Source organism: Herpailurus yagouaroundi, unplaced genomic scaffold (genome assembly GCF_014898765.1).
Source record: "Herpailurus yagouaroundi ecotype Mexico unplaced genomic scaffold, PumYag 159, whole genome shotgun sequence".
NCBI classification, from domain to species: domain Eukaryota; kingdom Metazoa; phylum Chordata; class Mammalia; order Carnivora; family Felidae; genus Herpailurus; species Herpailurus yagouaroundi.
The window spans coordinates 23527436-23546853 of record NW_024412400.1 but is presented as its reverse complement, the minus strand read 5'-3'; the positions used below and the strand labels follow the sequence as shown (position 1 = coordinate 23546853).

General features: G+C 37.1%; 1 protein-coding gene across 9 annotated transcripts in view; it reads right to left on the bottom strand.

Annotated features, from left to right (window-relative positions):
• SATB1 (SATB homeobox 1) overlaps nucleotides 1-19418 on the bottom strand; it is a 102157-nt gene that overhangs the window by 40925 nt on the left and 41814 nt on the right. For all 9 annotated transcript variants that reach the window (XM_040480100.1, XM_040480101.1, XM_040480102.1 and 6 more), the window contains 3 exons: nucleotides 10922-11033; nucleotides 7939-8393; nucleotides 62-274 (listed from right to left, as the gene is read on the bottom strand). In XM_040480100.1, the coding sequence (XP_040336034.1) occupies nucleotides 62-274; nucleotides 7939-8393; nucleotides 10922-11033 (780 nt within the window). The remainder of the gene's footprint in view (nucleotides 1-61; nucleotides 275-7938; nucleotides 8394-10921; nucleotides 11034-19418) is intronic.

Genomic DNA, 19418 nt, shown 5'->3' with positions numbered 1-19418 from the left:
GAGGAGGAGGAGGAGAAGGAAGAAGAAAAAGAAGAAGGGCAAAGAGCACAGGAGACTTCACCTGGGGAGGGCGGCTGGGCGGTGTGCTTATCAGGGGGGCTGGACCCATAGCCGAGGCAGCATTCAAGCTCCTTTCCCTTTCATCCTGGTAAATTCGATCTCTTTCAGCTTCTGGTAACTGCAAGAAATTCTGCATAGCCCGAAGGTTTACCAGCAAAGACTGGGATGCAGTCTTGGGGTCCTCTTCCTTTCGGAGGATTTCTGAAAGCAAGCCCTGCAGGGAATGAAAGGCACAGGGTGAGCTTGCTCCTGAGCTCTGCCCAGCCAGCAGTGATCCTTCCCTCTCCTTCTCCACTCTGTTTAGAAAATGAACAGTCAGAAGCATCAATTCTACATAGAAATGTATTAGTTACATTTGAAGTGGTAAAGAGGAGAGAGCCTCAATTGTATTCTTAATTTTATTAAGCATCTGCTTTACGTGTAACACAAACTGAAGCTGCCTAATTGGTCTCCTTCCTTTGAGTAGCTTAACTTGCCATGAAATCTTTCACAGAGAGACGATCGAGCGAAGTTAAGAATAAATGAAATGCTCATAATACAACAGCATTGAACTGTATAGTTCTCAAGCTGCCTAGACAAAGGCAGTGGAAGGCTGACAGCCCAATACATAAAGATACAAAGCTACTACTAGAGAAGTAGAACTTTCAAAGAGAGTATCAGAAGATGAATTGTTAGAAAAAGAGTATTACTAAAGCATCATCTAAGATTTATGCTACGTTTTCACAGGCAGTACTTTAAGTTATCCCTTAATCTTCAATTAAGAGTCAATGACAAGTGATTCTTTGTATTTACCATTCAAGGAAAGTATACAGACTCTCTCGAAAAATTCTAAATACTGTCATGCTCTGGGTAACAGGTTGAAATTCTGACCTTCAGAAAACATTGATTAAATCTGAAACACATAACCCCATATTTACATTGCAAAAATCCATCATAACATGCCCAGGAAAAGAACACTATCAAATTCTGTAGTTACTGAATTTCTTAAGGAATAGAAGTCTTTATTAGTAATAGAAGAAATTTACAAACCATTGTAAACTCCTTTAAGGTGTCCCTCTCCCTAAATACTAGAGCATGAATTGTCAACCAATTTTTTTTTTTTTAATTTTTAGGAGAAGCTTTTCAACAATGAATGAGTTTCCTCATTTTTGTTTAAAGAATTATATGAAATAGAATGATTACAAAAATTTTCTGTCCATTTGATAAGGACTGAGCAGCCTTTAACCTGTTCTATCTTGTGCATGAAATAATGCCTGGAATACCAGGACACGTTTGCCTTCAACGTTTAGCCAGAGTATCAGTTTATCACAGTACAGTTCGAAATAAAATGTTGCCAAGATCTCCATATAATCTGTAAATTTCACTTTCCAGCAGCCCTGCAGAAATGGTGAAAGAGTACATTCGGGAAAGGGGAGGCAAAGTTTCATATCAAAACGAGTGAGCCCAAAGATGATAACATTTGGGTGTTTTCATGGCTTCCTACAAACGCAAACCTAATTTTGTTCCTAATTCTTCGGGGATAAGGTACCACATTGTCCAAATAGAACACTTGGATGCAGAGAGTATAAAACCATGGTCCACTTTAAAAATGATTTGAACAGGCTGCTATTAAAAAGAGCCTCTAATAGGCTCGGGGGCTTACTGCTAAATTTTAGTCTCTCACTTGGTCTGGAAAGGGGAACCAAACTTTGTTTTACCGTAAGAAATGTGACTGAAGAATGAAGGGTGCATGTCCCTTCATTCATAATACTGACAAGTAATGCTGCAACTGTGTTTATACAGGAATAAAACATCCAGTCAATTTAACTAAAATTTAGTCAAACAGGCAGTCAATCATCCAGCTATTTAATTTGCACAAGGCCAACTAATTAGATTGACTGTTTTGGATGTGTCACACTGAAACCAAAAAATACAGGTCTCAAAAAATGCTTGAAAATAGGTGTGAAAAATAGTCCTGGGTCTCTACTTTTCCCCACCAACTGTTACGTATTAAAACAATGTGCCTGGCAAAGCAATATATGTGAACCACACAGAAATCAAGAGATAGAAAGGTACATTATAGACAAATACAGTGCTCTCACTTCCTTGAGCATAATAACCTAATATTCCTATTTGTCATCCCAGCACAATGCCTATCACATGAGTGTTTAATAAACATTTACTAAGTGGATTAATTACGTGTATTCAGACCACAAAAGGAAAAAATTGTAAATGAGTGATAGAAACTCAAGAACAAGATATGCTACTCATGGGCAAATTTTAGTGGCAATTACTAATTTAATCAAAGTAAGCCTTCAATGAAAAGTTACATGGCGCTACGTAAGATGTTCATCTACACTAACTGTTCAATAATTTAAAAAAACCAGATTAGGTCAAAAGGATCCTACAGATATTTAGGATGTTACTGTATTTGGGAACCTTGAAATTAGACATTTATAAATCTCAAGTAACAAAATATTGTATCATCCCTATTAAAAATGTTTTCTGAGATAGCAGACAACTATAGTGAGAAAAGCAAACACATGAAAAAATACATTAATATTCTCTATCAAGTCATGTTAACATGAAACTAAGTCAATCCTGCGTGCTTAAAGTAGAAGACAACACATCACTTGGGAGAGAATTTAAAATTTCCTCTTCCCATATTTTGATATTGGCATGACTTCCCAGTTGAGCATATAAAGTATTTTAGGGGCAGAGCATTTATTTCCACTTAATTATTCCACTGCAGCAAGTACAGTTTTTCTGCTTGCACTATGCTAAGGTCTAAAGCAATATTTTGAATCTTGGAACACTCAAAGAGCTCTAAAGCAGTGAGTGTAGACACTGTCAGGTGTTGTAGAAACCTTTGGATTTTTTTTTTTTTTTTTTTTTTTTTTGGCCCGGGGTTTAAATTGGGGGGGGCCCCCCGGGGTGGAAATTTTTTAAAATTTTTTTATAAAATATTTTTTTTATAATTTTTTAATTACCAAAAAAAAAAAAAAAAAAAAAAAAATCATGTCACTTGAGAATAATTCTGTATGCAAAATGACTTTAGAATCTGAATATGAGAATGCATGTTCTGGTCCCGTTCAAGTTGTTATGTGAGTGGTTGCATTTACAGACTCAAGATGTACATGGCCCCTGTTTCCCATATCCCGTAGTCAAAAATATAGTCCAGACTTAGATCAAGGTCATTTGTAGCAATCCCCCATGGGGCAGAGTACGAGGGATCTATTACCAAAATTTTTTCTTCATGCTAAAAAAATAATATGTCAAGCTCTTCATGTACATTACCTGCTATCTTAGAGACTATACTAAAACACCAGGACTAAAACATGTACTGTGGATCATAGGTGCTCAATGAACTTACTGAACAAAGTCAAACAAAATCATCAGTCATTCTTGCCTCCGAAAAGAACTTGAGAATTTGTGTGTTATGTAGTAAGTTACCAACAACTAATGAATATTAATTTTATTATATTAAATGAGAAGCTGCTTTTCATTGGGACTTTACATCATCAAATAATGCACTATGTGCTCTGTACATAAAAACAGAAAATTATTCTGCATTGTCATTGCACAGGGGTTAAGGGAGAATTCCAATTTTCTTCACTTAGTGAACTTAGTGATGAATTCCTAAACCCTTTTTACATTCCAAAAAGAGTTTACTAGTTATTACAAGTAAAATTCATTAGTAATTGTAAAAGAAAGAAAAAAACCTTCAATAAATATTATCAGTACTTCCAAAAGCTAATTATGAATTCTTTAAAACAGCAGATAAGCGAAAGAGACTGCCAATCTGAACAAAAGGCCTGTCTGGCCTCCCGTTTGTCTCCTCTTTGAACATAATCACTGATTCAAATAGATTTTATCAGCTTCATGGAACTTCAAAGCCCTCAGAAGGAAAACAGGATTTTATGAAACCTCCCTCCCTAAAAAGAAAATAAGTAGAATATTCTTCAAGACTACCTACCTCTGTTGTTTTGTGAATTTTTAATCACATGTCCAGGTGAAAGACTATTTTCAACTCCACCTACTACCTTGGACGCCTGCCAAGTAAGTTATAAGCAGACGCATTTATCTCTGTCGCTTGGGAGGCTAAACGAGAACTGTCACGTTGGGGTAATAGCACCTTTTTACCTTTTATTCAATAGTGATATGGATAGTGGACTTTCCTTAAATTACACTGTGAAGAATTATAGGAACACAGTAGCAATTTCTGTTATACTTAAGCAGGCAAATTTCTCTCCACCACATAATTTACAGAACTCAAATTCAATAAAACATTACATGATGGTCCATTACTGTTATCAGTTTTGAATAATCCATCTTCATTCTTTATTTTACTGGAAAATAAAGTGTGCCAAAGGGGTGTGGGGAGAAAAAAGGAAAAAAAAAAAAGCCACAGAATGGGATCAGAGTTAGATTCTGGATTTTATTTTATTTTTTTAATTTTTTAAAGGCACTAACGAACAAATATATTTGCTTCTATCACAATCCCTAAATAGCAATAATATAGGGAAGTGAACTGAAAAGTATAAATCTAGAATCTTCGACAATTATTTTTAGCCATAGGTTTCCACTAAAAAGACATCAAGTAGGTATAACTGAATGAATGACATATGCTAAAAGCTGGTACCTTTGGTAGCAATTAAAGCACATATGCCCATCAATTTAGAAGGGGAAAAAGTCCTTAGAACAAGTAATTATATAAATTTCACCATAAATTTTCAGAAAAGGTAAACTTTTTTTTTTAACAGTCATGTGTGAAAGTCTTAAGAGAGGGGTTTTAGGAGACCCAATTAGGATGACGAGAAAATTCTCCAGTGAAGAGTTAAAACATGAAATCCAGGATTTTAAAGTTGCACAGAACTGTCAATGACTAAAATACTCTCAACTCATAACAGCATTATCTATTACATTAATGTTTTAAAATACTCTTTATAGGGTACAAATTTCTTTATTCAATCGTATCATATAACTTTGCCTTTGCATGTACATATTTTACGTTAATTTTTTAAAACTCGGAGTTGGAATTGCACATTGTAGTAAGTGCACGCAAATGTGTGATGTGCGATTTAACTCTGCAGAGTTCCTTGCCTATACATATGCATTAGCATGTGTATTTTCGTACGCCACACTCACACCATACACTCTCACTCTGCACCTGCTTTTATTGAAATGCATACACTTCGAAATAAACACACTACATGCATTCATATGAATGTATAATCATTAAAATAAATGCAGCTGTGTGTGTGTGCGTGCGCGCGTGTGTGGTTTTTAAGTATGACCACCAAAAACACACGCATGCTTGCATGTTCAAAAGCTCGTTCCCAAAAAGTGAACACTTAAATATACATAGAAAATTACTCTTATTGAAGTAAAACAGCTTCAAATATGGCCAATATCCACTTTGACTCAGGCATACCAATTACCAATATACAGGTTTAAAACCAAATCTATCACCCAGGGCTCCAAATAATTTTTTACGGTAGTAACTTTTTCTAAATTAGCTATTATTACTAAAGAGAGCTTGGTACTGAGGCTGTCACTGTTTTCATTCCCCTACCAGCCTCAGAAAAATTAAGTCACTGTTTTTGGTGTTTTAACCACAGAGATAACTGTCTTTTTAAAGAGATTACTATGGTATAAAGAGAGAATTCTGCCTTCTTTCCAGCAACAAATCCTAGAGATATCCATGGAATTAGCCAATGTGGGAACCAAAGGCAGGACAAATGGTCAACCCTTCAGAGTAACGGCGTGACATCATAACCCAAGAGAAGAAAAACCGTACAGATGGATAGTGACTTCACACATCCCTCAGCTAAACTCTCTTGTCACTTTTCACCATGTAAAATACTTTCCTTAGTGCTTTAAGACCTTGTCATTCTTCACCATATAAAATACATTCTTATTTCATTCCTTGTTTCTTAAAGCAGATTCCTTAGTGCTTTAAGAAATAACAATTTGCTCAGTTTTTAAAACACTTCTTAGCAAATCTGTATTTCATTTGCGTTTATGTCAATGTTGTCTTTGTGGGCTCTCAATTAAATTGACAAACATTTTACTGATCATTTATGAAGAGACCTATTTTTTGCCCAGTACTGAGAAATACTAGCAGTTACTGCTATTTACAAAAATAAAGAATGCTGCCAGACACAGGATAAGTAGAAGTTTGACTTTTGATTCATTCACTCATTTAATTTTTTAAATAATAACTTCCCAACTGATATAAATGTCATGAAATTTACCAGCCACTAATTAACATTTTTAAGTGGTAAAAATATAAAATTAGTTAAAATCATACTAACCTGAGAAATTACCCTCTGCAAGTACCCTTTAAAAAAGACAAATGATACACACACACACACACACACACACACACACACACACACACCAAAAAAACCCCAAAAACAAAACAAAAAAAAAACAGATAAAGAAAATGAAAACAAACACTGAGTTAAAGGCTTTGTCAGGTCTCCTAACTTTCAATCCAGTTAAGGCAAGCCAAAAATAAGTCACTGCTGGGATTCTCCTAGGTATGGAAACTCTGCCAGCAAGTAATTAATACTAGATTATTTTTATACCAGAATCTTATTCTTATAATCACGTAATAAACAAAATAACTTAAATATGAAAGGAAAATATGAGTCAGTCCAAAAAAAAACCTGACAAAAGAAAAGAACCCTGGTAAAACAACGAAGTTGAAAGGACGTAATGTCCTCATTTCTAATCAAAGTTACATGTTCTTTTGTCTTTTTTTAGTGTGCCTGGGCCAAAAATAAACACCATATATACCATACTAATTTCCAAAAAAAAAGAAAATTTTAAAAAACCCTCTCATTTACAATTTAATAGAATTGGTTTAGGACTTTTCATCTTAGGCCTTCTCATATCATACATCACTCTTTCTCCAGGTCCCTCTAAACATCCTCTGTGCTGATAATATCCTCACAGGTATTTGCCCAGGAGGACAAAGGTGTGAACACAGGGGTATATGCAGGTCTCAGTGAAAAGACAGCAAACTAAGGCCTTCAGGCCAAACCTCCCAGGGGGCCTGTTTTATAGGCAGTTTTACTGAAACACCACCACACCCGTATCCATTCACCTATTGTCCCTGGCTGTGACCATGCTACCCACACCCTGACAGGGCCCTGATGGCCCTCAAAGCCTGAAATATTTGCTTTCTGGACAATTACAGAAAGGTTTGCTGATCTCTGATCTAAAGAATGAAGTTTGAAGGAATACTAACAATAATGTAAAGAGGGAAGAGGACAAAGCTCAGAAACATTTTATGTTAATAAGCCACACACACACACACACACACCCCATATATTTTTCCCCCAAATGGCTGTTCAAATTAAATGGCAGAAATTGCTATGGAGTCTCACAATATGTTTTGTTTTGTTTTTTCTCCAGAAAGTTGTAGAGGAACTTAAACAGGGCATGTTTATATACTCATGCTTGATATGGGGATAACAGGGGGAAGATAGTAGGCTAGAAGCCTGGAGTCTTACCAATGGCCTTGACCAAGTCATGAAACTTTTCTCAACCTGCTACTACTAACAGTCTATGACCTCATTAGGTAAAAACATAGGTAATGCCAGTTTGAAATATATTCAATATTGAATTTATTCTTTCAAAGCCCCTGAGTCAAGATCAATCTGTACGTAGCTCTTGGTAGAGGAGGTTTATGATAGGGAAAGGAGTGATAAGACTTAGGCACCATCAAGAACAGACAATATGATCACACAACAAGAACAATTGAAAAGAGTAAGCGTAGAGTAAAAAAATAAGAGCACAGAGCAAAAGAATAAGCATTAGCAAAAAATTGGGACCAAAGAAAGAAGAGAGAAAGAGAGAGAGAACCATTCCAAAAAGAACAAAACTGACCTGAGTTCTGTTAAAAGCCACACGTGCAAATACTGCCTGGGAGATTCCTGCTCGTTTCAGTTCATCACGTACCCACTGGTAGATTTCGGAAGACACCTCTGTGTTGGTTGAAACCTGTTGCTCCAAAGGCTTATTCATAGATCTACTGACAGGGGGAGGGTGGTTCAAGTATTGTTGGTTTAAGGACTGCTGGGCTAAAAGTCTATTCACTGCATACTGCTGGTTCAGCAGCTGAGCCATCACCAGCTGCTGGTTGACCAATTGAGGACTGATGGGCGTTGACACAAGCCCAGGGTGCAGGTTCGGTAGAGGGGTCCGGACAGAGGGCTGGTTGCCATGGGAGAGCTGCGCGGGGGACGGAGGCTGCTCAGCTGTGTTCCCTGGGACAGGCTGCTGGCCAAAGTTGACGTGATTGGCACCTTGCTGGGATAGTTCAGAAAGACTATCCATTTCGACTAAAGTAGACAAAAGTAAAGCCATGTTAAGCCAACAGTAATGGGTATTGATAAGCATTTCTGATCATTTCTTAAATAGAGGCACAGGGCACGCTGAAAATCCAATTGAACTAAAGAAAATTTTAAGATGGAACCCAATGGCTATGGATTTACTTTCCGCTTCCGCACAATTCCACAAACTTTGAAAGGGGGACAATACAATACTTCAGATCTAATTTTATAATGTGGTTTAGACTTAAGGCATAAAATCAATTATTTTCAAATTCCAGGTGACTAGTTTTGGGGTCAAACTATTTTTCACTCTCACTTATTACCCCCAAGAAGGCTTATAAGGAATTTTTTTTTTTAAAACAGCTTCTAGAAGAACACCATGTGCTTAAGAGCAACTAGAAAGAGTTGGGCTAAGAAAATATATGCACTAAAGAAAAAAGAAATATCCAGGTATTTTCTCATGATAGATATTGACTGTTATTACTCGAAGCAAAAGTTTTGAAAGGAAAAAGAGGACATAAATGTTATCTGCATTCAATTTTTACCTAGCCATGGATTGTAAAGAAGGAATCAATATAATAAAGTGAGCACAGTAAGTAATAATAACTGAGTGCATACTGAACACTGTGTTGAGTATCCTATATGGTTTGTTTCATTTAATCCTAACTATCACCGGTTGCAAGTATATCCACCGGAGAATGAAGCGACTGGTTTACTGTACTACAAGCCAGTATACCCAGTTTTGGTAAGAGCCAAATGTTTCTTTTTAAATTTTTTTTTTCCAACGTTTTTTATTTATTTTTGGGACAGAGAGAGACAGAGCATGAACGGGGGAGGGGCAGAGAGAGAGGGAGACACAGAATCGGAAACAGGCTCCAGGCTCCGAGCCATCAGCCCAGAGCCTGACGCGGGGCTCGAACCCACAGACCGTGAGATCGTGACCTGGCTGAAGTCGGATGCTTAACCGACTGCGCCACCCAGGCGCCCCAAGAGCCAAATGTTTCTTGAAGAAGCTATGGCTATCAGCAATCTTTCAAGAAGGGTCAGAGAATCATCCTGGTGCAACGGTGATACTGTCACGATTTTGCAATTTATTACCACCTATCAGGATGAATGCTTCTCCCTTGGCTAGGTCCCTAATGCGGACTGGCCGAGAGTCAGCTGTCAGTGTGTCCAATGTTTTGCTGTAGCAAGGAAGAGACCGGTTTGATGCTCCTGACTGGAAAGGCTGAGCACGGCTGTTATATGTAAATAGGTGAGTCTTTTCCAAATAGCACACCATACCTCCCATGTATAGACTCTGGCTTGATTTCCATCGTCATTTCTCTTTTTATTAAATATTCAGGCTTTATATTTAGAGGAACTTATCATATTGCTACAATCACTGATATATGCAAAATATAACTAAGAATTGGGAAAGAAACCTTCCATTTCTACCAGTGATATCAGCCCAAGTGGGCCATTCACAGGGAATAGTAATTCAAGCAATTATTCCAAAAATGATGCATTGTCTTCATTACAGCTCTAAGCTATAAAAGGCAAAGAATCTGTTTTGGTAGATGGATGGCTTTGCTTCGAATATTAAAAGCTAAAACACACTCAAAATTCAGGTTCTCTTGTTTCTTAAAATCTTTAGGAAAAGTCATTATTGTTGTTATTAAACGAACACAATGGAAGGAAAGAGACACAGGTTTAAAACAGGACGTAATGCTATGCATATTAAACATCCTGTTCCTATATTATTTTAAAATGCATTATTTGGAAGGTACAAGTATGTGAAAGAAAACATTAATAGAAATTAAAACATGAACCTTAATCACAGTGTTTGCTTTGGCAACATTAGCAAACTCAAAAGGGAGAAACATCACCGTCTAAATGCTCAGGTACAGCACACAACTTGTATGTGTCGTCTCACACTGCCGATAATTTTTAATGCATTTCCTGCGCAACACATATTGACCTGGAGTTGCACGCTAAGATGGGATGCTACACTGGAATTAAAAGTTGAGAAATGGTACAATGATGTGTCTGCTATCAGGGCGGTGAAGCTCACCGAAGTGCCCATCTAAAAGGGCTGGGGATCAGAGCTATAAAATTCACTTGATCTCAACTGTGGAAACTATAAATACAATTTAATTTCCTTAAAAATTGGGAGTAAAAATAGGCACTTTCTCTTCCTCTCAAACAAAAACAAAACACATAAAAGCATGATTTATCTCTGAGCGAAATCACAGCTAATATTAGTTATTCAAGGCCTGGTTAGGTCTTCACTGAGATGTTAAGAAATGACAGCTTCCCTCCTCCCGCCTCGATTTCCTGCATGTCTGACAACCAAGTCAGTTTGGCTGATTTAAACACAAACATTTATTGAATTTAATTATCTCATTATACTCATACCCACTCCCCACCCTCAAAGAAACATCCTAAATTGATCTCTAATTGGGCAATCACAAGACCTGGCTTTAGATGTGACTTTGATAAACCCCCAAATGACACATAATGGTATGTAGTCACCACTGCAACAGTTTTTTGCTTACCCATCATATCTTTTGTCTTCTTGAAATGTTTGTACCACCTTCCAAATTCTTGACATTTTGCTGCTGAGACATTTGCATAGTAAGTGCTGTTCACAATGGAAGAAATCATACTCTGCATGAAGAGGGGGGAAAACATTTGTAATACATATCGGCACAAGATGGAACACAAAAATCATTTCAATTGTGTAAATGGCATTTTTTTAAATCAACTGAGTACCAATACATTTTTGTTTCATGCTTTGGCCTAAAGCCTCAACTTCTTAAAATTCATTAAGTAGCACATCGAACGCTTATTTAAGTAGAAAGCAACAGCCCCCTGAGACCAGTATAAAGCTATCAAACCAACAGACTTTACTCTAGTACTCATGGAACCTCCATCACTGCCATCTATTCTTAGGCTGACAAACTTACACTCATCTCAATAAATCCCAATACGTGAAGATGACTTTATGACTGCAATTCGTAAGTAAACACTACTTTGAGGTTAAGTGACTACACATCGTTGCTGCTCAAAGTGTGGCCCAGGGACCAGCAATATTAGCATCACCTGGAAGTCTATTAGAAATGCATAATCTTGGGCCCTACCCCAGACACAGCCAATGAGCACTTGCAGTTTACCAAGATCCCCAAGGGATTTGAGTGTGCATAAAGTTTGGGAAATACTACTTGTACTTTCTACTATTATTTGGGTTTTAGCTGGAGGTGCATTAACTACGCTAACGTTCTTCAGAGGTGAACGGACCACATTGAGGGGAAAAAATACACTATTCACAGGGCCCCTCTATTTAGAGAAAGAAACATTCTACAATCTCATCGCTAGCTTCATCTACAGTAAAGCTGAATTTTGAATTCCAAACTAACCGTAAAATTTTAAAAGATACGCATTTCATGCCTACTAAATTTCTCAAGGATACCACAAAAAAGAAAATGACCTATTTTGTCACTTGTCTTCACTCTGCTTTTAACAAAAACCCTGAAGACGGAATCAATGGTTTAACATGATAAAAATAAAGAGAGGAATGACCATGATTTTGAAGTTTTGGGTGTTTTTTTTTTTTTTTTTTTTTTTTTTATTCATCTCCAAGAAACAAACGTGTTTTCTTCCCAGCAAATTTCGGTTATGGTAATTTCAGTACCTTAATTTGTTGTTCTTTTTAACTCTAATGCCCTTATTACCTAGTAGCAGCTCAGTTAATTTCCAGCTGCATTTTAGGAATAATTAGACTTGTACCACCAATCCTTCCTCCACTCCTATGTGTAGAAACATGAGAACTTACATTTCAGACTTCAGTTGGTCTATGGTGAAATAGTTTACAGAAGGCAGCATTGTTTGGGAGGCAGGCAACAACCAGAAAAGCCAGTTTGGGGACAAAAGTATTTTTATATCATTATCTTCTTTAAGCTACTTCTAATTTAAATTTTTTTTGGTGACTCTTGATTCTCCTGACATCCATACAGTGTTAATTTTGTAACATGCACAAGTTCCTGCAATATCTAACTCTTGGGGCTCTTTAAAGAACTTCCAGTGAAAAATAAGCCAGCGTTGTATTATTTGTGTAAAACACGGCTTTCGTAAGAGGCACCATGATAGCTTTTTTTTTTTTTTTTGGACACTTTCTACTTTATAGTCATTTTTACATTTTATTTCTCTAAAAAGACATTCTTAATGTGCTCGTGATTCTCTGCCATTAATCCAGTAGCTTGCAATTCTACTAAGAGCCTCCCTCAGTCCAGAGTACAAAAAGATACTTAGCAAGGTTGCCAACACCAGAGCCAGAAGATTACCTGATCCAGTTAACAATCCGTCAGCTTCAATCACACTTACTCTATTGTAATAATGGATCAATAAAGTCAGACACTAATAAAACTATTCAGATCGCTGATGGATAATGGTGATTCTGCAAATGGATGACAGTTGATGCTCTTCAACTTTGGTCCAATTTTTAAAAAATTATTACTCTTGTTCCTAGATATTCTGGCAGTTTCTTAAATGTCAATGTAATAGTACATACAAGTTGTAGATGTAGTTTATGCCTTAGTTTTCAGAAACGTATGGGAATATCTCAATTTCGCTGAGGTTTCTGACACTCAGTCTATTTCAGTTTGCCGACAGTTCTATACATGAAATTTGTTCTTTGCCGCACACCTACTATGTGTCTAGCTGATACTAGAGACACAAAGGCAGATAAGACACAGCCTCTGCCTAGAAGTTTACCATCTGTTAGGAAGACAGATACATAAACAGATTACTTCAATTTAATGTGATTTAGCAGACCAACAGTGGAAAGTATATGGGGGGACAAAAGGAAGAATACACGGTACGTGGTAAGACAACCCATCTGAAATATTTTTATAAAATTAGAGCCCATGTGTAATAGTGCTATGTAGTTCATTATTATCCATATGTGGAAAATAATATCCATATGTGCATGATCATCAAAGCTTCTTCCTGCCCTTGTTTAACCCCATTCGGTAGGCTCTGTCCTTAAGTGACTTTCTGGATGTTTTCTACTCTGTCAAGTGATGTGTGCTTAAAAAACTCTGATTAATGTAAATATTAGCCTAAGCAAGATGTAAATGAAAAGGCTAATCCACAGGTTATGACACATGTCAAAGCCACTTTTTAAATTCTTTCTGTGCTTTCAGGGGGCTAGGGAATATTCCATAATTCAGGTAACTTGAGGTGACCTCTATTTTTATTAGAACAATATGTAGTAATCTGTACAACTAAATTGCTCAAGTACCACTGCGTCAGGATTTTTTTTTTTCCATGTGGTAAAATCCCTATTGGGAGACTTAGCTGTGGCATCAGACCATGAATTTTGAGGGCAAGAAAGAGATTTCAGAATCTTGTGGGTCACATGGCATTTGAAAGATCATATTTAGGGGCACCTGGGTGGCTGTCAGTTGGGCTTCTGACTTCAGCTCAGGTCATGATCTCACAGTTTGTGAATTTGAACCCTGCATCGGGCTCTGTGCTGACAGCTCAGAGCCTGGAACCTGCTTCAGATTCTGTGTCTCCTTCTCTCTCTCTCTGCCCCTTCCCTGCTCGCGCTCTGTCTCTCTCTCTCTCAAAAATAAGTAAGCATTAAAAAAAAAGAAAGAAAGATTATGTTCAGTACTGGTTCTTAAATTTAGAAAATCATAAAGAAACACCAGTTATTTGGAGAACACATATAACAAAGCCAAGGTTGGTACTATCTGCCTAGGGGATGGGGATATGCAGGGGGTAGGCAGATCAAGATCCACATTTTGAAAGAGGCTTGGGATTCTTATGTTGATAAAAAAAAAAAAAAAAAAGCCTTTGGTTTAAAAAGATTATACTAAGTTGTACTTTACGCAGCTCTGGGGCTCTATATTATTGTCCAGCCCCAAATGTCTGGCATATACTAAATACACACTAAATATTCATTTGATGAAAGAGAATAGCTAAATCTGCATTCAAGTCCAAAATGTGTCGCACAGAGGCAGTGTGACCTTGGTCACATTAACTGGCCACTCATTCTATCATAATCCCCCTTACTAGATGGGAATCACAGCAACACTCACTTCACAGGCTTGTTCTGAGAATCCATTCATTCAGGCATTTTTTTCCCATTCATTCAGCATGTTATCTACTGAACTCCTACTAGGTGCCAAGCACTAGGCAAGTTCCTAGAAAAATAATGACCCGAAGAGACATACTATCCACACTTACACAGACAATAAATAAGATAAATATGGTTCTCTTAGCACAGAGCCGGGAACAGACCAAGTATGGACTTCAAGATACGTTAATTACTATGACAACCCTCTGCCTCCTCCTCACTGGCTTTTATTATATGATCACATTTCAGATCAGTCCAAAGACTATGCTTTAAATAACAGAAGAGCATCAGATAAAATTTTCAAATGTTGTTATTTTATGTCAAATTTTCTTCCGAAGAACAGAGTAGACTAATTAAATTTATTAACTCGGGTCAAGGGATAACAAGAGAACACACCCCGGGAAAAAAAAGTATTTCCACCATTTGTTTCAATATTCCAATCTGGCAGTATCTTTGTGAAGCTGGCCTGTACCCAGTAGCAGGTATCAGGAAGACATCTACCGCTTCTCTGACTTGGATTTTCGAGCTGTGCCCTCTCTCCTCTCTAGCTAACAGCAGCTCATTCTTCAGGACCCAGTTCAGGCACCCTTGCTTCTGCAAAGCCTTTCCTGACTTGGTGTAGATCCAGCACATGGCACCTTCCCACCATTCTTCCTGCTGCTGTCAGTCTTGGGGTTGCATGTCTGAAAGGCCTGGACTCACAACGGGGCTGGGCATATATTAGCTGATCAATCAAAGGATCAAAGATCACTGAATTAGCCGTTACTGGAAGCTACCAGAAACAATTTTTTTTTTTTTTTTTTGCTCCTAAGGGTCAAAGGTAATGGCAGCTTGTCCCATGAATCTTTTCAGATGCATCATTTTTAGCTGTCATGATAGGACTCATAGTTTAAAGAAACTTTGTTCATTAATTTGCAAGAGATCCCTTCCCAGGTTTTTCAAAATACATCCACACAGATGTCTCGGAAGTCGCAGTGCTTGGTGGTTATGTTATTCCAGTTCTCTCTCTCGGTGTCTATTTATACAAGCTCTCCAAAGCACTTTGAAAAAGGCACAAGTTGTATCGCAAGTTTTCCTACTCAGCGGCCGGTCTGTGTAGACCACCGATGGTCAGGGAATAAAACAATCAAGCGGACCAAACTCAGGCAGCTCAAATCTCAAGTTCAAATGCTACACAGTACACCAGCCAAGGAATAGGCCACAGCTTCCAGTGTTGGGAAACGCAATTTGAAAGTTGGCAGAAATTGGCTGTGGGTCTCATAACCCCAGTGTGACACAATATTCTCATCCTAGGAGCCAAGTTGTAAGCTTTTCTAAGATCCATAAAGCACATGTCTGCTCCCTATGAAGAGCTTCGGTTCTTTCTGAGAGTCTGCTGAAGTTCCGATCTGAAAGAATGCCATCTTCACAGAAACCCCAGTACTCTAGAATGATACCATCTGCCACAGGCTGAGCTTCCTTTTCAGCCAAATACATTATTTATAACCTTTCTAATTGTGAAAAGGTAAGGGTGGAATTTTTCTAAAGCCTGACTTAGATATAGTTAGAACATTCTAAACCTTTGCTCTCAAATACTGCAGGTCTCCAAATTTGAAAAACAAAAACAACAACAAAAAACCCCATAAGGAATTGCTTGAGGTCAAATCATTTTTCAACATATTATATATTCTTTCAACCCCCCCGCTAGAATATAACATACGCTGTAGGTATATATTTAGAACACATTTAGAAACTGAAAGAAGATGTTTTTATTTTTCTACTTGGTCATCCTGGTAGCCAATAAAGAGGTTTAGGGAGAGGTGAGGGCTTCTGAAAAAAAAAAAAAAAAAAAAAAAAAAAAAAAAAAGGTTTATCAACTGGGGAAAGGCAGTGATCTGATTACCCTTAAAATTGCTTTGTTGTGCCTTTAACAACAACAAAAAAACCCACCCCAAAACAATGCTAATCAGGTTATTCAATCATTTAAACCAAAACTGTTCAAGCTTTTCTGCCAAATCAACCAACCACAGCAAAATCTGTTATCTCTGATTGCTCAGCTTCCAGTCAAAAAACAGTTAACCCCCACTATACCAAAAGTTTTCCAAAATACCCTCCAAGCTCCGAATACTCGTGAAGAATAAAGAGAAAGCCACAACATCTTTAAAGGGTAATTGAAGTGCTGTACCATATTTGCATATTACGATATACTCTAATAAACTAAACAGCCTGTCCCGGAAGCCAGAAGCTCCCTAGCATTTCATCTGATCTCCATACTGACTTTTTGTGCACTATTTTTTTTTTTTTTAAACAGGACTGTGATATCCTGATCAAAACTTACTAAAGACTTGCTGATGGTTTCACTGCGGTGGGAGGAGGTAGCAGGAGCATCTACAAAATGGTGGTTCACCCATGTTTAAAGCTTTCAGGCTCCATCAGCAGAGAGGGCAAAGGCTACAACATCTTATTTACACAATTATCTAAATACGATTAAACAGCTGATGGACAAATATTAAACTGGAAAATGTATAGTCATTTCAGCTTAATGTAATCCTCTTTCTGTAAACACCCAGGATGATTTTTTTCAACCAGAACAGTCCTGACATCTCATAAGCCTAAGGGTGAATAGCAAGAGATTGTTTTTGATAGTTATAAATATTCAAAAGACATGCAGACCATCTGCTTTCATAATACAGGTAAAGCAAGACTGAAATGGTGACTGCTGTATAAAAATGATTCTTTTAACAAAGTCTTCCTCTCCTCGAAAACTATAAAGACAGATGTCAAAAACTGTTTACACAGAGCAATCAGGAGCGTGCAAAATGTAATATTCCTTTTACACACAGTGCTTGCTAAAGAGATTTTTTTTTCTTTTTCTTCCCATCTGTGTGTTGCAACACATTTCTACAAGTTAAAAACATTTTTTTCAAACAGAGATCTCATGAATACCCAAAAACATGCTATCTGGTTTCTGAATGCTAATTAATTTCAACTAAGGAATCTGAATATCTTTTTCTGTAGGAAGGAATGTATGTTTTGAATTGGAATACTCTAGAGACAGCAAGGGAAATAATCTCACCCCAGTTTAATTCTATAAGGCGATTTTCATGGTTCTACCTTGTCTGTAATATATATCTGCTATGTCCATGTTTTAAATGAAAGCACATTACTGCTAATGTCTTTGGCATAAAGTCTAAAATAATTGTTTTCTGAAATAAATGCCCGCGCATGTGAAATGTATATACAGAAACCTTTAACTTCTCAGTCGATGCAGAGTGATGCATAAAACCCTATAGTTAATTTTCAGGACTGGAACACTAATCTTGACAGTAACCTTTTTATGTATTGTATTAATGGCACAGAGGCATTAAGCACCTTTTTATAATTTTCAATAAAATGAGCATTTACTGAACAATCTGTCAAACTGCTGGCTCCCTATTCTTTTACATTTTTATTTTTTGAGAAGTGTAACTTCATACACTCTGACGCCCCTCCTCTTTCTCTGTGTCCTGTCTGCCTGTGGCCTGAATTTCACAGCAGTTTTTCATATGCATGTGAAAAACCCAAAGGTCAAACTTTAATTTTGGATCAAATGGAATCAACTCCATGTTCAAACACAATTTTAATGGAGATTCTCAGCAAATGGAATTTTCTTTTAATCCCAAAGGATATCAAATACTACAAACAAGCTCGAAAAGGCATCATATGAGATGGTGACATGGAACGAATTTGTTGAAAATTAACAGGTAGTCCCCCATCTGGTATTTGGGGGTGGGAAGGAAGGGAAATGGGCTTGAATTTATGAGAAGCAAATGGCAGGATTTCTGAGTGTAATACTCTGTTTGTGCATGTTAGCTTATGTTCCCCAAATCTTTCCCTCTGGATCCTCTATTGCTTTCTAAGCCATTCTCTTGGGAGATACAACTGGGGCATATTCGGAATCTCAATTTGTTGAGAGGAGACTAATCACTTATAAATTTTACTTAAACTCCAGTTGTCAGTTATGGCTCTTGCCATCGTGATCAATTCCAGTGCCTGAAAACGGCATCTTCACAGAAAGTTACCCTTGTGTCATGCTAAAAATGGAATCTCAGTACCAACCTCCAATACAAAAGGAAGCACAAAGAGAACACATCTAAATCTTTTTGAATTTTCTGGCGGTTCCTAAGGATGAAAACGTGACCATTCCAAAGCACAGAAATCGTATTTAATTATTTAAATACCCAATTCATAATTTTTAAAGAAAATGTTGGCTCACAGTTCACATGGTTTTTCCACATAAAGTAATTTTACCTAAGGCCCGGATAATACCTTTGACCAGATTCTCTACTCTGTTGTTTTGTAGAAGTACCTATTGTAGAAATGTTTACCATCCTGAAACCTTCTTATTCAAACTAATTGAATATATTAGTAAAGAGCTTAAATTAGAAAATATTTGTTAAAGGTGTATTATGACTAAGGGTATGTAATATTTCAAATTAATTGCACAGCGGCTTACTTTGTTCATCTGCAACATGAAGGGGATTGAATTAGATAATCTCCAGGGTCCCTTCTAATGGCTTTCAGAGTCTATGAAATCTACATGTATTCCCAAACAGAGGTCCTGTAGGGTCTTCTTCAATGACTTAAGAAGATTTACCTGTAATACACATCAGCCATTCACAGGCATTCACTGCAAATGCCCCAACTACAGTGTTATTTTTAGGAAGGTTAAAGTCCCCTGGTTTCTTATTTATAATGTGATTATTAAAAATACACCCATCATTATACATTAAACATTATCCTACTCCAAAAAGAATTTTCACGAGCTTTTCATTAGATTAATCTAAATCCAATGACTTATTTTACAGCAAAAATCGTTTCCTAAGATTCTAAATTTTAAGCAGTCTGCACCAACTTGGCAATTTGAGGAATGCTTGCTTATTCTTTCTCTG